Genomic DNA, 25,195 nt, shown 5'->3' with positions numbered 1-25,195 from the left:
ATACAACTTTTTACCCCCCTGGGAGCACACATTTTTTTTCTGAAATCACATTGGAACTGTGTTTGTTAATTTACATCATTGCTAATTTAGTGGCCAAACAATGTATCTTTATGCAGAAGGAAAGAGAGAAAGAACTGTAAAGGACTGCTTCCTCAGAGCTGCTGTTGCCATAGAGCTGCGAAGGAGGAAAAAAAACTGCAGCATGGATTTCTTCTGCTGTTGAAGGTAAGATGAGGGCACAGCAAAGACTGTAGCAGGGGGAGGGGAGGCAGAGGGAGGGAGAAGAGGAAGAAAGTCTGCGTCCTTGCTGTCTAAAAAAGGAAATTCAGTTTCAGTGTTCATGAGCAGAACTGCTGGTGCAGAAGAACAAAGCTATCTCAGTTGTTTAGGGTAGCAAGAGTGATGAGCAAGCAAGTGCACTCCAATGCTTTCAGGAGGAAATACTGCAAAGAAAGGAGAGAGAAAGAAGAGTAGCTTTATCATTTAGAAAATACTCACTGCTGCTTTAAGATAGCTGCTTTTTGATACCACTTTGGCATTAATATTGTTCCCTTGGGTAAAGATAGCTTTGAAAAAAAGCTCAGGAGGTAGATAAGCAAGAAGAAAAAGTGCTGCTAAAAAATTCAGCATAATCCTGAGCTGGTGGAATCTCTCTGTATTAAAATGTATCAGTTGTTGCATTTTGCTGTGCACTGCTTTGAAACCTTTTGAAAATGCAAGTGAAATTATGACTTTTTGTGGTAATATTGTTACAATAAATTGATCTGTTACAACCTTTTGTCAATGATCCTTAATTTTCTTTTATCTAAGTAGATGTCTTTTGAGTGAAAATGTATAATAAATAATTGAAGATTAAATGTTAGATACTCAAGAGTACTGACTACAGAACTGTCATCAGACATGCTTTCTGCAGAATTTCTTTAATGGGGTGAGCTTTGTAGACTAAAATTCTCATGATCACTGCAAAATTATCTTCAAAACACTCATCCAAAACTACTGCTACTATTTATACATCTATCAGGTTACATATTGCAGCTTTTTATTATCTTTCACCTGCGCCTTCTCTCAGTCTTCTGGCTCTCTCTGAGGTGACTGAACTACATGCCCTGCGTAGCAAACCCAGCACAGCTGCCATGTTTGCAAAGTGAGGCCTTGAAGAGAATCAAACAACACTTAGTTGTGTTGGTACTAGGGTGTAGATACTGCTTAACCAGCTGATTGCTGTAGTGTTGAGTGTGCTTGTGTTGAACAACCCTTCCTCACAAAATCTTGATTTGCACGGTCATTGGTTTGGCTGTTTCTCCTGGAGTCTTGAAGACTGGGTCAGGTGAATTTCTCCTACAGCAGCCTGTTGGCTTGATCGAGAATCAGCAATTCAGGCTGCAAATAAATAAAAGTATTTTAGGGGTTCAGATCTTATTTAACATTACAGACTCTCACTGTGAAGTTTTTATTCTTTGAGATTATAGCACTTAGTTCACACATGCTATTTGCCAGTCATGAATGGCACGATGTATCATGATACATATGATGTATCATGGATACATCAGTGGCCATTTCAAAGGTATGTCATGAGGAATATATATTTACTAGTCAGACACATTTTGTCAGACTCATTAGCTGCAGACAGTTTGTTTTGTGGTCTTGAGAACTGTTCTTTTAGTCCCCAAAGCAGTCAGTGGTTGATGACATCCTGGTTAGATTTGCATGGGTTCCTTGAGCCGGTGCATGTTAAGATCAAGTCTTAATCCATGACTGGGGCAATCCCTGGCAATACAAGTGATTGTGATTTTGTTCAGTGTCAGCAAGGGGTTTAGTTACCTTCTACTCTGAGTCTGGCTGGAGTGAATATTTCTGTCAGGATGAACTTCCACAAGAGCATTCAAGTGCTGCGTTTCAGAAGAGTTCACTCAACTTTGGGATCAAAACAGTTTGGGTTCTTCAGCGATGTAAGGTGATTAATCAAACAAGCATGACTCTATAATAAACACCTCCATGTAGAGTAACAGTTCAAGAAGGAATGGATGGTCTCTCTGCAAACTAAAACTTGGTTGCCTTAGGTAAATATTTAGTGGAAGGTTAGTGTTGCAGTCTTAGATCAATTTAATTTTGTTCTTCACTGACAACAACAGGTAGCCAATAGCACAATGTTACTAATTGACAGGTTATTCTCACAAGTTTGCAAACAGAATGTTTATTCATTGGTTCCACCACTGAGGGTGGGTGATATGTATTTACAGTGAAAAAGAGAAGAGGTGCAGTAGTGCTAATACAGAAGTGCCTTGGATGATTAACTGTGTGCGGTGTGTGAAGTGCAGATTCATTCTAACACTCATACTGACTTTATTCCTGTGCTAGACAGTCAGCTATGACTAACAGGTCTATCAACTTCAGTGAAAATTTCAGAGATGTTTTTGTTGGTTTATGTTTGAAGCTAAACAAGGAGGAGGAATTGTTTGTAAAACTTATAATCTTTCCCTATATTTGTATAGAACTCTGCAGAAAGAGACAATCATGTAGTTTATTCTTGTTTTTCCTGCTTCTTCCATGTGGCTTGTATTATGGCAGTGATCTGAAAAATAAGGAAGTATGGCAACATGTTGCCCAGAACACTCTAATCACTGTATTTGGGGCATGAAAAAAGCTATTAAGCCACCAGTGCTGCTGTGCTTAATACCAGGGCCTGCACCGATTCCCAAAATGTCTCTAAATATAAGAGCTATTTTGAGGGTTAATGCCACCCATAATTACCTTTTTCTGCTTGCAAGGAGGTGTTTCATTACTCAATGTCCATCTCGGCCTCTTCCAAGAAGTATCCATTTTCTACACCATGGGCTTTGGCTGAGTGCTCTAAGGCTTGATTTTTAGAAATGCTGAGTACCCACAACACTATTTAAAGTTAATGGGAGCACAGGCTTCTCAGCACAATTTCAAATCAGGCCTCTGTGCTCAAACAAGAGATTTGGGTTTAGCAGTCACAAGACTGCTTAAATGATCAGTCTGAATTCTAGATACTTCCTGGAACTTTTTTGGGTTGTTTTAAATTTTTTTTCCAAAGCATATTGTCAGTACTGGATTGATTTCCTGGGAAATGAAGGTATGTCCCATTATATCCCTTGATTTTTATTAATTTTGTTAGCATTGGTACTCTTAGTTAATACACAGCTAGTAGAACAGCTGGCACGTATGAATTAAGATAATTCATTTCTCTGTGGCATTAATCTTTTTTGTACTGGCTTGAATGGCAAAGAATTAACATCTGACATACTTCAGGGTTAGAATAAGAAACAAAACAATGTTCTTTTATTGTTTAAATTCCTTTACATGTGTCTGGTGAGTTTTTCAAGGTACTGTACTGTAGTGTTTTGGGTCTGTAAGGTCAAACATGCTGTAACATTCTTTAAACGTGATCACAGAATCAATAAGGTTGGAAAAGACCTTAAGGATCATCAAAGTCCAACCTGTCACCCAAGAACTCCTGACTACTAAAGCATGTCATCAAGTGCCACTTCCAATCCCTTGATGATGATGATGATGAGCATTACGTTCCTCCACTGAGATCAATAATCCTCCATTCTTGTCTACCCCAAGCAGTTTGATTTTTTTTTTAAATAGTCATCTAAATTTCAGCTAAAAACATGTTCTCCCTGGATAAAAGGTCCATCCTCATTCATTCCCTGACTTTGTTCATTCTGTTGTTTTTTGCTCACACAGTTACTTTCTCATTGTAAGCCAAGAGGTCTCTTAGTGCTCCTGTAACAGGTACAGCCAGCGGAAGATGGAGAATCATCCACTGAATTTGTGCAGTGAATTCTCAAAGATATTTTGGGTTCAGGGTCTTCAGTTTATGAGAAATACACTTCTTTGGCATAACTCTGGATTCTGTGAGGAGTTCTGATTCTCTGTGATTCACTTTGAAGTGGAACAGCAAGGCTTGCTCTGCAGTTTAATGCCTCATCTTCAGCTTGCAGAGCAGCCTATCAGTGTTCATGGCAGAAGAGAAAAGAATTGCTGTGAGGTTTATAATCCCTGTTACTCCTTTGGACCTTAGGTTTGAGTCTTCACTGAGCAGCTGATTGAAAACAGTTCAAATGACAGTAATATTAGTATTCATTGCAGCAAGATGCCTTACCCAATTAGGAAAACCTTCAGTCATTCCTTCTTAAAGCAGCCTTCCTCTTATTTTAGAACACAGTAAAACATTGTATTATTAATTACATTTTACCAAATGAACTTCGCTTAAAGCTTAATTAAAACTCTGGAGGCTGAATTATGCTAATGTAGTCTTGTAAACACAGCAGGAGTTCTGTGTGAGTAGCTGGTCACAGAACTGAAAAATCTATGCCTGTTGGGTTTTTAAAGAATATTTGAGGAATGTGTATGTTGTACAGCTCTGTTTGTACAATGGCCATGCAAGTGTTGTCATTCCTAACTCTGTAGCCACCTAGACCCGTATTATCCACAGAGCTGAAATTCCTAAACTAGCAACAATTCTCTTTCTGGCTTAGAGACCTGAGAAACCAAGGAAAGAAATGGCTTTTTACATCGTACCAAATGTCAGTGTTCATTGTTAATTCTCCCCATTTTGTGTTGTTGGGTGCCTGCACACCTTTCTCCCGTGGCTAGATGCACTATTTGAACTTAGCATTAGAAGATGATTGGAATTGCTGGGTGTGATTAAAAGGTCATATCTGAATTAAAACAAAAATGCAGTAGGCCATCCATAGTAAAGGCCATCCATCATTTAAAATGTGTTCTTTTTTCTTGCCACAGATGGAATGAACAAGAGCACATTAAATCCAGACATCTGCAGAATGGCCATTAGGTGGCTCTAGATCTCAGCAGTATCAGAGCGGTGCTTTAATTCAGACATATTTTCATACCCCAGACTCTTAGTTTCAATTATCTGTATCAGTAAGAATGGAATTCCTCTGTTGCAGGACTAGCTATTATTTTTTATATTCATAAAATCACACTTGGAGCATTATTTAGGCATCTTGCTTATAATAAGTAACTGTATATGTTTTGTGGATAGACCTTAATATTTAAAACAAATTGCACAGATGTGATGTTTTTACCTGCAGTATTCCTAACCCAGAAGAAATGCTGACTGCTAAACTAAACTACCCTTGCCTGTCAATCATAACCGTCTCGTTTGGAGATCTTAAAACCCCTGCGGCCAAAAAATCTGCCATCTGCTGGCCCAGAAGGAAAGCACACTGCGATGCCCTGAATATCCTACAATGGGAGAAACCTGTAGTTTTGCAGAGCTTTCCAGGAGCAGATCTGTAACACCCCGGTCAGTAGTTTTCTGGCAGTTTATTTTTCCATCAGAAAGTGTTGTTTTGGTATAATTAAAACTTTCTGTGGGAACACATCAATGAGAAATTGAAATGTTCTGTTCTAAAAATACCAGAACATCCTGTTTCAAAATTTACAGACTGAAACACTTTGATTTTTATTCCAGAATTTTAATATAATTTTTAAGCAATTATTTATTTTTTTAACAGTATAAAAAACACAAAGTCAAAATTGACATGTTTGTGTTAAACATTAGTAAGACCTCATCAACATTAATAAAACCTCATCACTATAGCATGTGGTAAATTCAAGGCAGTCAACAATCTAGAAGTCTTGGTACTGACCATTCAGTCTGTGTCTCACTACGTGTGGTCATGGATGTGAGCTTTATCAAGAGTGTGCCTATCTTTTCATTTAGATGAAGGAGATCAGAGACAGAAAGAAATTTTTTTCTCAACTTTGAATCTATTTTTTTTTTAATTGTAATTTTGCATGAATTAATTAAATTGCTCCAGTAATATAAAGAAAAATAATTTTGAGTTTATACTCCTTTTAATAGTACAGCATACATAGAGTTCCCCCTTACAAAAATCTTACCAGTCAAAATCTTACCAGTCAATATGTAGGGGAAAAAAAACTAAACTCAAAGCTTTCCTTTGCCTGGCTTCGTAAATTTAGTGCTTGTCATGTGTGAAAAAGAAAAGAGGCTTGAAAGGAAATGAATGGAGGGAAAAAGGCAGAATTTGATTAGTTATAGAGCCAGGTATGCCTGCGCTGTCAGGGAATGTTGCAGTCTGAGTTACAGTCTGAGATTTGTAGGGGACTGTCCTGTCATGATTAGGGACACTCTCCTGCAAAGGCCTTTTGCTTTTTATTTTTACTCTTACCTCCCCTCTCCAGTTCCTGTCCATTTTTGCAACTTGCCTATGCTATCTTCACCCACTTCTCCATTCCCTTCACTCTGTTTCCATTTTTGCTGTGATGTTGCTATAGGCTTTTTGTTCTTTTCACTGCATCTATATAATTCCACCCTGCCTCTGTCCTTTCCACTTCTGTATCTTCTGATCTTTCCTTCTAGTTATCTTCTCTTTCAAGATCCTCCTGGACCTCTCCTGCCAAGACCTCCTGGTCCTGTTGATTCATCTGTGTTGTGTTCTCTAAATAGTCCTCCTCTATTTAGTTCTTCCTCACCAGTGAGGTGATGGCAGAAGAAGGACACAGTCCCATCTATGGAGTCTATAGTCTTGATGCCACAGCAGTCCCAGCAGGTGGGATGAACCATTTCAGTGAATGTCTGTGTAGCTGTGTTGGAGGATACTTATGCTGTGGTTTCAAGCAATGTGGTCTTTTACAATAAAATCAGTGAAGTGTTACCATTTGTAGCAATAACCTTTTGTAGAACAGAGTAGTGATTCAAACTGGTGAACTAGCATTAAAGTATTTATTTATTGCTGGGTGTTTATTCAGCTGAGTAAGTTATTGGGTCCATGCAGAGGGAAAACATTTTTAATACTCTAATTTGCCAGAAGTATTTGGTGCTTTTTAGTTAAAAAAAGAAATCAACCTTTGTTAGATACCCAGCTCAGAAACTTCAGTCCAGTCTCTACATACAACCTTATGTATGAAGGCAGACGGATTTTAGGTAGCTGAAGTGCTTGTAATTTTGTCATCTTAACTGTAATATTTATGCACCTCTGGCACATGAAAATCTGTCAGTCATAGTGCCTCTATGGTAGTTAACATAATATGCATAAGGAATAATAAAGCTGCCTTGTTTAGGATTCTCTCAGCTGTCCTTGTTACCTTATTCAGCAGAAAAACCTGCCAGTGATGAACTGGTGGTAATATTAATTTGTTTATAGCAATTGACAGGTAAAACAAACAGGTTCCTTAATTTTGTTTTGTTCTTCCAAATATTCACTCCAGAAAATTAAATATTCATTCATATATCTAAGAAAGACATTCTTGCTCTGTATTGGCCTTCCCTTTTCTTACCTAAATTTAACTGAAATTCTTCATGTAATATACAAAATTCTTTGTGCCATTGTTTTAAGCATGATACAGTGACATTTGATGCTGTGGTTCACTTTGTGTTTACAGCAGCTTGAGGCAGATGAGGTACAGTTTTAACTTCTGTAGCAGAACATCAACTTGTCTGGTCCCTTTGCTATCCTGGTTCTGAATTATGTCTTTGCAAATATATGCAAATGCAGAATAGTGCCCTATTGTCTTAGGTCCCCAGAAGTGCTGGTCACCTCCTTGAGTATCTTAGATTAACTGAATAAAAGATTGGCCTCTTCATATTTCGTACATTTCAAAAGATAGTATTTTTCTTATTTTTCTACATATAATATCTGAAAAGGTCCTACAATGTTTGAGTTACAGTAAAGCATCTGAGAGATCTAAGTCTTCAGGAGGTGTTGAGTCTTCTGTTGCTGGATCAGTGTTTTCTGCTGCGGAAGGCAAGAGATCCTCATCTGTGAATTCTCTGGAAAAGCTGGGAGGAGCTGGAAGGTCCATATTTTGTTTCCATGGTTTTCCAGGACATCTGGGGGAAGTTGATTCTGTGTGATCTGGCAACCCGTTAAATAAAGAAGTATCAGGAAGAATTAGTGGTTCTGCATGAGTACTGGTTTCCTTTCTTGCACCCCCTGGATTAACTAGCCCTGATGCTGTTTCAGCACTGACTGATGGGAGGGTTTCATTTTGATTAAAACCCCTTTCACTGGACTCCTCAGAAGATCTAGAGTTTGAATGTTTATGTTTCCCATTTTTACCGTGTTTTTTATGCCCACACCCATGTCCATTACTGTGCCCACAACTATCTTCATGCCTATGCCTTTTGTCAGATTCATCCTTTTTATGTCCATGCCTGTGCTTATGCCTGTGCTCATGTCCATGTTTGTGCCTGTGTTTGTGCTCAGGTTCACCTTCACCTCCTGGTTCTTGTCCATCATCTTTTCTCATTTCTTTGCCAGGACTTTGTCTTTCTTCTTCATTTTCAGCAGAGCATAAAATTTCATTTGGTAGTTCTAGTGCAGCAGTACTTCGGAAAGGTGTGAACCCAGGGGGCCTTCTCAGAAGTACAGACTGAAAAACATTGCAGTAATAGCTATATTTGTTAAATGAACAAAAACAATAGCTTCAGATTTGGGAAATTCAGAAGTTGGCTTATTGCAGTACAATGAGTCATTTAGCAAAATGTGTTACCAGATTTTTAAGGTGAACTAAATAATTATCTTTTCTATCTGTGATAAGTATGAAAACATAAACATCCTCCTAAACAACTCCAGAGTATTTTAGCAGGTATATGTTAAAACAATTTATATAGCACTGAAATTCTGCCAGCTTAACATGGGAATGATAGTATAGAGAATAAAACATGTACTGATTTCTGTACAGTTGATTTCTAGGACTAAATGCTCTTTTTAGAGTATAGTGCTTCAGTGTATAAAACCAGTTTATGCTAAAGGTTATCACATCTCTGAGTAGTCTGAATACCAGAATGTTTGAAAGATCTGGGTTGTTTTGGTGTACGAAATGTAATTTTGGGTTTCTAGATTTGTCACACGCACTATGTAAGACTGCTTAGAAATAGTAGATGCAGGTTAAAGCTGGTTGTTTGAATCATTCAGTTGATAGTGAGTAATCTGTTTTCCTATCCCTAGTCAACTGGAAGACAAAGGCTGAATGCATGGTGTACAGTCACTATCCAACATGGGTTTCGTTTCTGTCCACCAAAGTGTCTGATCATTATGTAGCTGCAAATCGCAGTTGTTTGGGATGGAGCTGAATTTGCAAGTTATTATGGATACAGCATTGTATCCATCCAAGAGCAGAGACATTTATTAGTTTGCACATAATGAATGCATAGGTAGTTACAAAGGTGCTGAGCACAGTGAAGTACTGACTGTGTCTGTACATTAATCTATCTCACATTATTCAGTATATTTTCCCTATTCAATGTATCCTCTGTCATTCTCCCTGCTTTTATTAAAAACCCTGCAATCAGCAGAACTAAAAAAGTTCCAATAATAATAATAAAGGATTTGTACTCCATCCTGAAATTTTCCGAGTGCCCCATGTTCAGGGCTAGTTAATCACAGAGGTGGGCAGGAAGGAAGTGGAAAGATCTTCCTGCAGAGATTGACAGCTCATAGCAGGAGATCTGCTGCTCTACTAATATGAAAAGGTTCACAAATGCTTTTGAAAATGGTGGAGTACAAGTACTGTGTTGCCAGATACATTTTTGTCTCAGTTTTTAAACCTAGTATGAATAGTAATTCAAAGGAGCTGATGGGGCTTGATACTTCAGAGCTTAACTGATAATAGAAGGGAGCAGTCAACCAGCAGAATGTTCTCTTTGTCCTGTTGCCTTTGTATTTCTGTAATCACTGTGATGTTCGCTGTCTCACCTTGTGGTGAAACTGCCTGGGACATAACAGACTGGTGAGGTTAGAAGGTGAGAGGAAGGAGTGTGGCATTACTGAGGTCATTAAAAGAGCTATGTATTCCTTTATTTTTGGTGCAAAATATGTGATGATTTGGAATGTGTAAAGAATTTAAAGACTGCTTTTGTTCTGTGCTCTGTTTATGATGATGAATAATGAAGAGGAATCATACCATTGACCGTTCTTTACTGCAGTTAAGCTGGGGAAGGATTTTATTCTCCCATGGGATCACATGAATTTGTGCTTCACATGGCATTTGTACCTATTGACAGAAAAAAAATCAGCACATTAGGATAACAAAACATCAGATGCAAAGGAAGAGCATTGTACATGAAGAAAAATTATTAAATAGTGTTTTTAAATACAAATATACTTGGAACTTGCCCAAATATCTATTAAATCCATCCTAGTGATGGAGACTTTTGTATCGGGACGTATCACTGCTTAGCTTTTTGAGGTTGTAGTATGCCTGTATGAACACTTTAATGCAACTTTGGATTGGAGGTTTGATCTGGTAAAATTGGATTTTTCATCTCCATCACTTCTGGAGCACTAACTGTTTAATCTTCATGATATTACTAAGAAATACTGTTTCTTGATGGTATTTCTCCTACTAAAAATTGGAAAACTGAGAGAAAGACATTTTTTTTCTTTTTCTATTTGGTGCCTGCCCCACTAACAGGTCTTAAAATCTCACAGGCAAGCACTGTTCATATGATGAGAAAAGAAAAAGCAAATAAAGTCTCTCTTTTCCAACCAACTCCCTTGCCAATGTTTTCTGGCCCTATCAGCATTATTTCCAGTGTCTGGAACACATTTTCCCAGTATAAGCAGCATACACTCCAGAAATGCCATTCCTTTGGACATCAGTAACATGCCAGTCTCACGTTTTACTTCACTGCAAGTCCAGAGAGTCAAGAATACTGCAGCTATTTCATTTTGCAGCAGCCTCCTCCCCTCCTTTCTTTGCTTCATTATTATCAGAAGAAAGTTCCTTTTTGATTTGCCTTGAGCACTGATCCTGCAGTTGGAGTGACTCAGTTTGAGCTTTGTGGTTTACTGCTGTTGTCACTGGCTTAGGTTACAAAGTTGTCCTAGTTGAAACAGAAGTCTACTGAAAGAGGTAACAGAACTCAGGATGTGTTTTTACTTAAGAGTTTATGATTTCTGGTGCAAATGAATTTGTCCATTAGGAACAGTACAGTTGGCAGCAGCATCATTACTTACACTGTCGGATGTGGCTTCACAGTATTCATTAAGCTTTTCAAACTCTGTCTTTGAGCAGTTTGTCTTCCAGACTGAAAATTTTAAATGGTAGTTTCGTCCTGCAACCAGCTGAAAAAATTAGCAAGAAGGCTTTCTGTGGTGAAGGCATTTCATTGAAAAGGGTTCACAGCAAAAATGTTTTTCTACAAGTTTATACTATTTATCTTCTCCAAGTCCTTACCACTGGGGCAGCCTATGTTAAAGAACAATGTTAAAATATTTGGCAGCAAACCTATCTGCTTCTAATTGACTTAGTTTACTCCATTTTCCATTTTCAAAAATTTCAGCATTGAAAGTGAAGGAAACAGAAAGGTCAGAATAATATCAGGCCCACAGTTTCAGCTTTGTCTTATTGGATGGCTGTAGTAATTTCATTAATAACAAATGAAATCATTAGAGACACTGCTGTGGAGAGCCAAGTATGATGTAAGAAAAGTGGAATGTGAGTAAAATGAAGTGTGTGACGAGCAGGCTCAGTTGAAAATTAATGTATTTGCCAAATGCATTAAGGAGAGAAACTGCATGGCTGCAAGAATGTGCCTGGTACGAGCTCTTTTGTGAGTATTTTTTAGAGAGCCCAAGATAATATATCTTGCTTCAGAGACAGCAGGCAAAACATGAAAATCTGTCTCTTTTAAGTCTATTTTTAAGATGTATGTATGCTAATATCAGTCATGATATGGGAAGTGAGAAAAGAAAAAAGTTTGAAAGAAGAAAAATGTTTAAGAGAAGAAAAATCACAGGCATTATTAGTAAGATAGTGTGAGCTAAGCAGAAAAATTCTGGTGTGCTTTTAGGGCCTTCTCCAGTGGTACTGTTCATACTTAAGAGAAGTTGACAAAGCATTTTCTGAACTACTCCACTGTTTTGCTCTCAATTCTGTCTTAAATCTCTGGTTTGATGTGGTGGGATAGTAAACAAGGCAACTGCAAATGCTGACCCGTATTATTCTCTTGGGTCCTTGGTTTTTTTCTTTATTCGGTTGTATTTCTCTGAGAAATTAGGAAGCTTCCTTTCTTAGAGCTTACACCTACTGCAGGGTGTACAGTGCTTAAAATAACAGAGAGAGTGTTGGTGTGGTGGATCAAGTGGGTTGTTTCTACTTTTCTACTTTAGAATTCTAAGGTTGTTTACAAAGGCTGGTAAAAACAGGGTAGATGTCGAGAAATTAGATGCCTTAAGTCAGCTTTTGTCCCATGCTTTTAAAATCATATTACTTTAGGAGAAATTTTAAAAAATCAAGAGATGTGAGATTTTAAAACAATTTCTGAACACAAGCCAAAAGGGATAAAATTTTCCAAGAAAAATTGCATAGACCTTTCAGTTATCATGTCTATCAACACTTAGAGAAAAAAACATTATTTCAAATCTAAGTACAAACTTCAGCTGTCATTGGGCTCAAACCAATAACACTGCCATGTCTGCTCTTTATCTCTGGGGTATATCCCAACCTGAACTGTGGCTTCTTCTATTTCTCCAGCTTTATAGTAGAAGTCATCATTGCTTTCCAAGTTGTACTTCTCCATAGAAACCTTGAGTAGTTCCTTTAGTTCTGGATGGTCATTTGGGATAGTCCTTGAACAACCAGTACGAATGGCAGGAATTACTGTGTCTTCAACTGAAAGAAACCAACAAAGATCAGATCTAAGGAACAAAAAATTCAGTGTAGATAAAGTCTGGGAAAACCAGTTACAAACCCCTGCCTTCTGGAACATTTTGTATTTGGGTCTATCAGATGAAACGAAAGTACCTTGTTAGTTTATAGTTTGTATCTTGGTTATCTAAAAGAGCACTGCTTCAGCTCCTAGTGTCACATTGACCACTTTTCAGTTTTGTCAAAACAAGAATTGTGTGTGCCATTTGTGGGTAGCTGGCAAACAGGGATGGAACTTCTACGCATATGGAAGGACCTGACTCACGTGAAACAGGTGCCAATGAATGAGTGTGTTAATTTCTTGAAGTAAAGCAAGTCTGAACACGTGAGAATGCAGCACTTACTACATGGAGCAGTACTGCATTCACTGTTCTAAGGCTGTGGCTTGATGACAACCTGTGTCCAAAAAGATGGCTGCAAGAAGAAGTAACAGTAAGAAAATGACTTGGGAGTTTGACTGTACTGAACTTACATATCCTAAGTAATTTATTTACTGTGGGGAAAAAAAAGGCCTCTAACATATCAATTGTAAGTATAGCTATGCAATATTAAATAAATAATGATAGTATCAATAGGTGAATTACCATTTTTGGACAAAAATCTTAAAGTGCTCAGTGCCTTTGCTTTTCAAAAGAATACATCGGAGCTCTTAGGAAAGTGGGAAGTTATTTACACAGTGGGATATTAACTCCCTTGTCATTGTGGTGGAAAATGAATAGATTTTTGTGGGACAATTGCACTCTTGGGAGTCTGTCTCTCTTAATCTTCAGTTGAGAATCAGGAAGCAGCTCTGTGTCATAGAAGTAGGGCAGTATGCAAATGATAAAATGTAACTTTCAACTGCATGTGAAACATTTGTAGGAAGTGAAAAATTCGGTGGTAATATTTCATTAAGATGCAGTGCTTTTTTAGTCTTGTTACCATGATTTCGTTTCTTGCATTTTAATTCTGTCTTTTCTTTACAGTTGTAAAAAAAACATTGAAAGCTGCAGAACTTTCAGAGCTGATAGTGCCTACGACATACCTGGAAGCTTGCACTGGCTTGCGATATCTACGATCTGTGCCTGAATATTTTCATACGCTTTGGCTTCACAGTTACCTACACGCTGGAGTGAAAAGCCCAAAACAGTTTCTTATTATTTAGAAATAATGAAGCAGCTCACATCCTAGTACCTTCTCACTAACAGAGTAAGTCAAATACGCTAATTTTTCCTTTCTCCCTTTAATAAAGTGAGAGCGAGAAGCCTGATAGTCTGCAGAGCCAGTAAATGATCAGGGTTCAAAAGGACCGCTCAGAGAAAATAAAACTGTAAAAGAGAATCTAAATGAACTATTTGTATGTGTTCATTACTGAAGGAAATGGGGATGTTTACAGGCCAGAATCCTATTTTATGGGTAACTCACTGGAATTTCTGTCCTAAACTGTAAAGACCGAAGATTACACAATTAACAAATCAAACATTTCCGAGTTTCTTGTATTTACTCAGGTGTTCTAAAGGAACTGTGGTAGGTGACTTTCTTAATATCTGAGGGCTGGAAGAAAGCAGACATTCATGCTGTTCTGTTTTGAAAAGGTTATAGACCCATAAAACTGATGCCTGTACCATTCAAGTGATTACAAATGGTAATAAGGAAAGAACCATGGAGCATGAATACATCAAGGCGAGAGCGGGGGTTTTGTTGTAAACGGAAGTTGTATTTTGCAGATTTATCAAAGTTCTGCAAAAGCATCAACAAAAGTGGGCAAAGAGACTTGTTGATAAGGTTTTTTCAAAAAGGTTTCAGTGAAATCCCTTATCAAATACTTTAAAGGGAACCAACCGTAGAATAAGAAGAAAAACTAACATTCAAGATCAATATCTTTGTGCTATTACAGAAAATATTATCCATTAGAAAATGTGCTTAGTAGTGGTTTAGAGAAAAAATAAAGTCAAGTCTTATTCTCCTGGCTAGGGAGAGTGACACAATGCCCAACTCTGGTTCAGATGAATGTTCAATGCAGGGTGCAATTCTGATCTTCCCATTTCAAAATGAATAGTACAGAGCTGAATAACGGTATGAAACAGCTTCCATGGAATTTGGTCATTCCGAGATATGGAATGTTCTTGGAATATCATATTCTAATAATGTCAGTGAATGATCTGTTAGCAAGGCAGATTAACCATTCAGGAGATAAGTGATAAAGATCCAACCCCTCAAACCCTGCACAGTCGAAGTAGTGTGTGAATGAGCCTAAGGTTTAAGGGCAGGTGCACTAATGGAGATATTTGCTTCAGCTAGTCTCACTCTCCTGTTAATTGCCACAGTATTGTCATTCTTTCCTTTTACAATTAATGCACAACAGCTGAAACAGATGCAAGTCAAGGCTCCTGTGTTTTTCCCTCTCCCATTTACCACTTCATTATGACTCTGCTTTCCTGTCTTCTGCATTGTATTTGCAGGAAAATTGTCTGACCTCATGGTGAGCTGGTCCAGGGGACTGGTTGAGAGAAAACTCTTTGGGTTTGGTACAGTTAATTCTGTTTCAGGCCAAAAAAGCTGAGGAAGTACCTCTTTGGGCAGCATTGTTTAGCTAGAGTATGCATGTTTATTAATAAAGTCCATTTATTTGGACTATGGTAGGAATTAAGTAATAATTCATCTACTTGCTGTTCTTAGAAGATAGGTCTTAAGCTGGAAAAACAGTGCTAATTTTGATTATGGCTTTTTGGGTTGCATCTGAGTAACTCTTGAATAATAAATCTCAAGTGATTTATTGTTCGGATGAGGATATTTAGATTCTGTAGAGTAATCTGTAACCATTTCAGGGGTCATCACTGCTGGTTCAGAAGACATATGTGTTCTAACGGCATGAATAAACAATTACCTATAAGCCTGGATTTAAACTTCATTCACAAAGTGAAGCAAAACTATAAATATTTTCTTGAGTCAGATCTCAATAATTCTTTGTTAATATGATACCTTCTTGATAAATAGATTTTTAAAGATTACTTACACCTCTAGAAGTGGTTTTGCACTCTGGAGTTAAATCTTGAAATTGGTCTTTGGAGCAATTAGTCTCCTCGATTTTAAATTTAATTATGTAATTCCATCCAGCTACCACCTGGAACAGATACATTATGTAAACCAATACAAACTTGGAAATTAAACTATTAAATGTGATTAGCAAAAGAAAAAGCAAAACTGCTCTTCTAGTGCCTTCCATCCATCAAATCAATTTGCCGTCATTGAGCCATAGAATATTCACAGACAGCAAAAAATTCTTGTGATACAAAAAATAAACTAAGTCATGCGTATATCAGAAGTGCAGTTTGAATTTAGAATCCACTTTTCCTGGCAAGCCTGCAGCCTCATAATTCTTGGGTTCTTGCACTTTCCTCCAAAGTATCTGTTACTTTTATTCCCAGTGACAGGAAGCTGGTATAGACAGATGACTGCACTAATAGAGCTTAGCAAGTCCTGTGTTCCTAAGCATGTGACATAGTAAAACAACATCTGAATAATGTAACTTTATACCACTGGCATAATTTCTTACTGAGTGTCCTGCATTTATCTTCTACTTATGATTGTGTCTGCTTTGGGCTTTACCTGCCCCTGCCTGCTGTTTTGTCCAGATTTCTGACCCTTTTTTCCGTTTCCTCTCCAGGAAACAGTTTGGCTTTCCTTACTCTGGCTACTGCTGTGCACCCATGAAATCTCTCTGTGTCACATGGGTCAGGTAGCATTGGACTAAAAAAATAAGAATCAATTAGAGGAGCTTTCCATTCCTGATCAGCTAAAGTAGAGGGATTCAAGAAATCTCTGTTGGCCAGGGATATATGATGGCTCTCTTCTCTGCTGTTGGATTGCAGTCTGTCTGTGACGTTTCAATGTTGTGTAAGCTTGTCCTCCAGCTAAGGGGATTGTTACCGTCAGTAAATAGAAAGAGGACAATCTGAAAGAAATCATGGGTCAAATTGCCATGAGACCAGTAGGTGGTTTTTGGCTAAGTAAATACATGCACATTCAAAGCAAAGGACCTGTCTTTGATGTCAGGTAATATACTAGTTAAAAACAAAGAAACTTTACTTCCTAGCAACGTGACACAGATCCATAGGAGAGCCTTTCACAGGGAAAGAATTGTGCATGGAATAGCAGATGATGTGATATTTCTGTGACCTGAGCAGCCATTTCTTGCAAAGCAGAAACGCTTGAGAGCAGGTGAAATTTTCTTGTGTGCAGAAATCTTTCAGCAAGTAACATGCTGGCTTTTTGTTGTTCTTTTTCCTTTTTCGGATTTACTCTTTATATAGCATATAGCAGCTGCTGACATATGGGTTGTACTGCATTGCAAAGCCATAGATGCCTGCTGTTGTTTGAGAGACTAAAGAGTATATGAAACATCTGTGCAGGCTGGCACTTTTGGCACAGAACCTAGGAGAGATCTTCTCCAGCTGGTGCTTCAGGGAGAAGCCAAGTGGGATACCTAAGGGCATCTGAGATGACATGAAATGCCCATGTCAGCACCGAATTCAAATAAACTGGTGCTAAACACCAGTTAGGTGCAACTGCAGATTAAAAATAAAATGTTTATTATCAATTTCTAATGTTGACAGTTCTGAAAATCCAGTAGGTAACTGTTTTATGATTCCTTAATTTATAAGAGAATTATTTCCAGGGTCTGCATTCTAGATGCATTTTGTAAGCTTTTATGAAACATAAGCCACTTTAGAATCAGAAACAACCAACATACCTGGTTTGTTTGTAGGGTTTTGGGGGGTAAAATTTAGAGAAAAACTGTACACAAACCTGTCTTTCTGCTTCTTTTATTTCCACAAGCTTAAAAAGGGCAGGTTCAGCACTGTGCCTGTTAAACTTTTGAATGGCTTGTTTCAGAATTTCCGACACTTCTGAACTGTCACTTGATATAGGATGGAAGCATCCAAGACAGGTACCCACAGCAATTCTTATATTTTTAGCTGGAAAAGAAACAAACAAAAACCCATAAGGTTTCATGTAAAACAGCCTCAGGTTTTAATTTTTCCTATCTAGGAATGAGACAAAAGGTTCAATGAGCAAGAATCTTTCCTGCTTTTAATTGGAGTGATTAGCAAAACCAGTTTCAGGGCCTGCAAAAGGCATTAATTTTATTTAAGAACATCCTTTGGTTTGTGGTGGTCGGGGCTATCTGCGGCATTTGGATCCAGCCATAGTTCAGGAGGGAGTCACTGAGTCTCTGAAGTACCTTGCACATAGTTTTGATACCAGTAAGGAAGGGTCATCCCTCATTCACTCAGGCAAAAAACACTGGTACTACAACTAAGGAGATACTCTTCAAATTTTTCAAAGCCCACCCACTGTGTGCAGCTGCTTGCTGTCCTCACTGTGTTTCAAGATGGGGACTTTGGCAGGAGTGTTTTGGCTCACCCATGTGAACTGCTCTGACTCTGAGCTCCTAAGGGACTGTAGTTGAACTATTTTACTGAGGTGTTGCTTGTCACTGTGGCTGCCAGTTACCACTTGGTGTTATTTTCAGGCTTAACCAACTGGATTGACAGTGGATAGACAAGCTTGACAAGGATGCTCAAACTTCTGTTTCCTACTACTAATCCTATTAACTCTCTTTCCTTCCTAGTAATCATGGATTGGATTTTCATAAATTAATTTTATAGTTCAATACATAAATTAATTTCATGATTCAGTGAGCTTGAGAATGAAAGTGGGACAATATGTGGTCTCCGTGCAATTGAAGTAAAATTTGTGTTCATGATCCTCAGCTGGCATAAACTGGCTTGAATGGGGTTAGGCCAGCTTGCACCAGCCAGGAAACCAGTCCAGGTCAGTATGATCAAACTGTTCCACCAAGAAGTCTGAACAGTATGGTATCTATAATGGTGGAGAAATCCTCACCAGTTAGGGTCTACTGTTTTGCTCTTTCCTTTGGATTTGATTTTGCTGCTCTGTACATTTAGAATATCTCACTGTAGGCAATACTACTTAGTGTTAGCTCTCCAAGGGCTACCTGAACAAAACCTGGCCCTTCATATTTCTAGCAACACTTACTTTGATTCAGTAATGGCAAATATATACATGTGACAGAAAAAAAATGACCACTTTTTAAGGGAGTAATCACGAAGGAGATAACAAAACAACAGTACCCCCGGTTCTAAACTGACTAGGGTCCCATGAAATTTTCATTAGTGCTGAACAAGTGTGTATTCTTTTTTCAGAGTTGCTATAACTTGGTAAGAAGAGATGAGCTTCTTAGACCAAATACAACTCATTCATATTTTTATTTGGTTTGTTTTTGTTTGTTTGTTTGCCTTTGGTTAGTCGTTTGGTTGGTTTATATATATATCTCTAAGGAAAGCTTCAAATGCAAATTTCCCATGGATTCTCCATGGGATTCACACAGCTTTTTCTGGCAACTAGGTGTCACCATTGCTCTACAAATGTGTCTCAACTAAGCAGCCTATGTTCTGTAGCAGAACATGGAGTTTTGTGTACTGCAGTTCCTAGAAGCACAATGGCTGTAGGTACAGACATTTGAGCTTTAAGCAAGATAATTAGGAACAAAAAAGCCCCCAAACCAAGATCAAAATAACCCCCCACAAAAACAGCTGAAGCCCCCCCCTAAAATAAACTGCCAAACATTTCAGAAATTGTGGCAGATATTTCTGTAGTTAATATGCACTTGGCTCCCTGCTACTAGTGACATGGATATTTTAATACTAGCTTTAACGTGTCTTACAGGAACACAGGCCATAGGCACATAGAGATCTCAGTTTCAAAGCTTTAAAACAATGTGATCCCTTTCTAATAAAGGAAATTACTATGTGAACATGAGTCATAGATGGACATCTTATAGGCAATAAATCATAGAATGGTTTGGAAGGGATATTTCAAAAAATGTAGTACTGCTTCTCCTTAAGGTCCAAATAATATCACAGTCTCACATAATTACATCACTGCTAGATTTTTATTTTGTAAATGAAATGTTTTTGTTGTTCTTTTTTTGGGTTGGGGTAAATATTTGCTGTGGTAAATGTAAACACTTTGGTCATCTTTATTTTGGAGAAGATGAGGTCCTATTTTGTCATGTAAAGTTTTTTTTGTATATAATTTCTGGCACAATTTTATACTTGAATAAGTAAGGGTAGAAAATTAAAGTGTGACAAGCTGTATCTAGTCTCTAAGTTACTGATATGCTTTTGGTCTTAAGCTAATTCACTTTAACTTGGTATAAATCCAGTGTTTGAAGAAACTTAGTGCACATACTGGTTTTCATTATCCTAGATAGAAACTGCCAGCGCTTCACTGAGCCTATGTGTGTGTCACAGTGAAATGAAATTTTATCTTCAGCATGTAGTTACTCATGGAAGATTATTTATAAATGTCCAAGTAGAACAATAAGGAGCTCCTACCTCTAAAATTACCTGGAAAATCTCAGTGTTGTATTTTCCCCATTCTTATTTGTCAACATGCTTGTGGAATGCTGCCCCAAACAGTTACGTACCTGGAAAAATTTTACAGTCCTGTGAAACATTACTCATTTTTTCACCATTGCTCATGTGAACTCGAGCTGTGCATTCTCCTGTGCTCTGCAAAAACATATGACAACATTTTTCTTAGAATTGCTGAAGAAAAATACAGGGCTATGTATTCCTCTAGCTATTGAACATACCTAACAGTTGCAGATTGAGTTGGGGAACAAGCTCATATTTGCATTTGGACTAATGTCTCATTTGCTGTTTTGTTGCTGAAAAAGGAATGGTTTTGTTTAGGAGAGTTTTGTTGTGAGGAGAGTAGAGAAGAAACTGAGCAGATAATTTGAAAGATTGCTTTGTATCATGATTGATGCATGTTAATTAACTGAAGAATGTACAGTTAGAATAACGGAAATGAGCACATCCTCATAAATGAAGTGTGTATGAATTGTGTATTTACCTAATTTCCTCTCTGCTAGTACAAGATAGGCAGCAGTCAACATGGCATTTCACACTGATTCTAATGGTATTATCACCATCACCCTTTTGCATTGTGTACTGTGTGAAATAACAGGGACTTCCCCTGGAAATGTGCAGTGTTCCTGCATGCTCTGTGTGCCCCAGTTGTACCTCCTCTAGGTGTTCTCTGGCATATTGCACTGCTAAAAGCCCTCTGGGATTTTTTTTGCCGTAGTGGCTTCTAAGTCAGTGATTTTGTTGGTGCAGACCTCAAGTCAATTCTTTGTGCAAGTTTCCATTATCCATCGTTAACAGGAGGTTTTAGAGCCCCCACACTCTCACAGTGCATGTATCTTATGTTGAATTTACTGTGAACCCACATATTGAAGTGTTGAAATGTTCCCTTCTGCATGTATTCGGGGTAACAATGGTGAAATCACAAGTAGAATGGTTAACTTTAGAGATGTAAACATTCGTGTAACTGGACTTTAGTCCTATGAACTCTCAAAAGCACCACAGCTTAAGAAAGTGAAATTCGCTACTGTGTTTTTCCCCAGGCAGCTGCAGACTTGGTCATTATGCTGATGTTTCTGTATAGAGAACTTTTAAAGAGGACAGATACTTACAGCCTCTGCAGGTGCTTTGTAATTACAGTCTTGCCAGAGTTTGTTTTCCTCTACAGCACAAGTGGTTTCTTTAATTCGATATTTCACATAGAATTGCGGGTCAGGACCTGCCTGGATAAAAACAATATGCATGTCATCATTTACATAGTAATAAATCAAGTGAAAAGATAAGAGGTTAAAATGGTAAATAATATCCACTGGTTACTGTAGGTTTTATAGTCTAGTTTCAGATTAGCTGCTGGTCTCTATGCTAGGCCTCCTAAATCTTGGTAGTTTAATAATTAACTTACCTATTTATATTACTGAGCCCTTACCTACAATTACAATATATTGATATGATAGGTACAGGACGCTCAATTACCTTCAGTTTAACTTGTAGTACCAAGGAGTTTTGAACCAGAAAGAAGTGGTTAGGTTTTATGCTCGTATTCAAGTGCACTCCAAATAAGCAAATTTGAGTTGCAGGTTGGACAGTTAGCATAATTACCAGCTTGGACTATGCTCCTCGCTGACTCTCTCACTCTTGGCCTTTTCCCAGAGCTGTCTATTTTCCTTCTGTACATCTCTACAGGCAGCCCAGCAACAGCAGCCAGAAACCCTCAGGCAGCCTGGCAGTGCCCAGTCTGCCTTTACTTTATGGTAACAGGGTACTTAATCTGCCCTGCCTACTCAGGGGAAAGGGGCAAGGAGGGCATATGATCCAGAGGCAGCCTTTGGCAGTGCCTGCAGCTTTCCTATTGGCATTAAAGGCAGAGCTGCTCTTCAGGGTAGGCTCAGGAATCCCATGAGATGAATTACAGATGAGGTAGTAAGCAAAGTTTGGCCTGGCCAGTGGAAGTGCTTCTGATGTTGATAATCAGAAGGAAATCAGTAATGGGATATTTTCTTCTTGCCATAAACTGAGTAGTGAGCCTGTAATGTAACATAAACACACAGCAAGGTTTGTTGTTCATCCTTTAGGGGAGATATAGAGGCAGAAGTTACTAATCTTTTACAGCCACTTAAAATGCACTGCCAACGTGCCTTTTCAAATACAAACACTGGCAGTTGCTGTACTTCAACAGTGGTTATCCTTAAATGATACTGCTGGGAAAATTAAATGAAAATTCCTGCCTTAGTGGTGCAGCTGAGCTGATGTGGGTAGAATATACTGAATTTATGCTCATGTAGAATTAGATTCTGTGTTCTCTCAATTCCTGTGGTGTATTGCTACAGCTGTGAAAGGGTGCAGAGGTACCTGATAAATGGTTGCAGGTTGTAAAACAGGATGAAAGGTCTCTAAAAATGTAATGGATTTAATCCTCAGCAGGTATAAATTGACATTTATAGAGCTTCATCAGATTATACTATCTGGGAAGTAGATTTAAAAAGAGCTGAATTCTGTTTTCTATTACAGTGTTCCAGATCTGTAATAAATCAGCTCAGTGAGTAAACAAAATAGGTGGGAAAAGACATTATTTCTGTACATTATTTGTTTATTTCATTATTATTATTAGGAACAGCTATGCCTTTAACTGGGGCAGGTTCAGTCTTTCACCAGTCAGCTTTTATGTTTTATTACCTTATCAATAATGAATGTACATGAATATGTAAGAACCAGCTATTTAATTAATGTATTCAACATTGTGAGACTAGCAATGAATAAAAACTATACTCTTTTTAGAAAAAGAATATTGAATATAAGGAAATTTCTGTTGCAGATTCCTTTTCTTTGTTTTTACTTAACATTACTTTGAATCACTGATCTGACTATAATAACTGATTTCCATCTCAGGTCTTGTAAGAAAGGGAAAGAGATGGCTATCTAGAGAAGGAAAGATAAATGACAATTGCAATAGATATTAATTCTTAAAAAATAAAACATTGTTTAAGGTAAAATACTGAAACCTGTCCTTTGGCAACAGCAGCAAAAGGAAGGTGGTGTTACAGCTCTGATATAAAGATACCTGCAGTAGCCTGTTGTTAAGGGTGTGTGTAGTTCAGTGTAGACAGTAGGATTATTAATTTGTTTAATGTTAATTGTATCAAGGGTTTGCCAGATTTTAGTCTTTGTCACTACATGCTAAAATCTCCCATTTGAAAACAGGAAAACCAGAGGGTAGGTGCCAGGAGATTTGGGCAGTTTTAAGGCATTTAGCAACTCATGTCCCCTTTCTGAGGTCAACTTCTATCTGATTAAAAGTATCTTGTGATTTTTGGAGTGCAAAATATTCTCTCTGACACTGGGGTTTTTGTGTTTTACAACTGGAAATCCAATGCAGTAGAAAAAAATGTTGTTTTCAAGTAAAGTAATGCTTGTCATTATTATGGTAATCATCATCTTTGTATGCCTCTCAGAGGTAAATACTCTTTTGTTAGATTAATGCTACACAGGACTCCAGGCAAAGGATCATGTCTCATTCTTTTTTTTTTTCTGTCACCCTGTTTGACTAAAATACCACCTTGTGCTTTTAGATAGATCTGTGACTCAGGACTAGAGTCAATCAAATAACATTTGCAAGCAATTTGTTCAGAGTATAGCCACATTTTATGTCATTCTCTTTTATGTTTGATATCAGCTCTTCCCAAGTTAAGATCATATTCAGGTTCTTCAGTAAGTGTGGTTTTGCCATTGAGCTGAAAACCTTACTGATGATGTAGAATTCCCAGCAGAGAAAGGAGAAAACAGAGTGGACTAGTGGACATTGTATTATCAACAGAAATTTTTTGTTCTTTAGTCCTTTCATTAATAAGCAGTTCAGCAGCCCACATAGTTGTGTTGATAAGAACAGAATATACATCCCTGCTTGTCATGGTAATGAGCATCTTACTGTGCAAGTCATTCCTTTGATTTTTAAAAACATTTTTGGAAGACACCTTGCTGTCATGCTTGCTCTCTTATGGGCAAGATGGAGATAATCTGATTCAGAGTATATAAACAATTCCAGCTTTTTTATTTTTTTCCCCCCCAAAGTCTACTTACAGTTCTCTTGGCTTCCATCACCATGTATAGAGCAAATTGATTACCAGTTGCTCTATCTCCATTGTATTTCTTCAGTGCTGTGTCGACAGCTTTAAAGACATCAGGGTCATCACAGTGTGAAAATTCAAACGGCACAGGGTTGGCTCTGCTAGAGATAAAACTACAGCAGAGCATGAGTACAATGAAAGGTTTCATAATTGAGGAGAAAAGGCCCCCTGAATTAGAAGGCTCTTGAAAAACCAAATGGAAAAGGAATGCCTGACAGGGTTTGAGTCAACTCTTACACTTCTCGGGAGCAATAGCTAAGTAAACGACGAGTGGGTTGCTGGGGTTGGTTGGTTCTCATCACACCCTGTTTATACTGCAAATAAACTTCTGAGTTTATCTAAATAAACTTTGTGTGGTCAGCAGAATGACACTAAGGTTATCCACCTGCCATCAAGATAACAGGCTAATGGCTGCACAGCTGGGGACAGGAGGGCTAAGCAGGATAGCTCCTGAGCAAAAGAGAAAGCAGAATGTTTGCAGCTGTCTGGCTTCTTTTCTTAAAATCTAAACTGCTACCACGAATGAATTTTAGAAGGCTTAAACTAGACACTCAAGGTCACAGTGGCAATGAAGTTTTGGTTCTGGACTACAACTCTGTAAATGTTACAGATCTGTTTAGTGTTCAGACTGCAGTAATTCTGAGAAGCTGGAATATGTTTGTAAAACATCTTTGGACAGATGCATAGGATTGAATGTCACGTGGCTCTTGCAAAACACTTGATAAACCTTGTCCTTCACTCTGCTATTGCAAGTGTCCCTTTTTGCTCTCAGGTGGAGACTGCTTTGGGACCATGGATTAGTCAGTCTTCTAATGTTCTGCAGTCATTACAGACAGGGAAAGTGAGGCCAAAGAACAAGGACTTAAGTGATGTTGCCTGTCTTAGGCAGAGCAGGAATCAAACCTGGCTGGAAACATCTGGTCCTTGCTCCAGTATAGAGCACCAAATACCTTTGCTTTGAAT

The 25,195-nt window shown here is 38.0% G+C and overlaps 1 protein-coding gene across 1 annotated transcript; it reads right to left on the bottom strand.

The window, feature by feature from the left end:
• Positions 1–7,631: 7,631 nt before the first annotated feature.
• KNG1 (kininogen 1) lies at positions 7,632–24,380 on the bottom strand. The gene is made up of 12 exons (XM_054386082.1): positions 24,186–24,380; positions 21,224–21,334; positions 20,168–20,252; positions 19,600–19,602; positions 17,461–17,630; positions 15,668–15,775; positions 13,697–13,778; positions 12,470–12,636; positions 10,980–11,087; positions 9,925–10,014; positions 8,232–8,391; positions 7,632–7,874 (listed from the first exon to the last, which is right to left on the bottom strand). Exons 1-12 carry the CDS (start codon positions 24,378–24,380, stop codon positions 7,681–7,683), a joined length of 1,473 nt encoding a protein of 490 aa, XP_054242057.1. The 3' UTR covers positions 7,632–7,680.
• Positions 24,381–25,195: the final 815 nt, after the last annotated feature.

Source organism: Indicator indicator, chromosome 13 (genome assembly GCF_027791375.1).
Source record: "Indicator indicator isolate 239-I01 chromosome 13, UM_Iind_1.1, whole genome shotgun sequence".
NCBI lineage: Eukaryota > Metazoa > Chordata > Aves > Piciformes > Indicatoridae > Indicator > Indicator indicator.
This window is presented reverse-complemented; position numbering and strand designations above follow the sequence as displayed.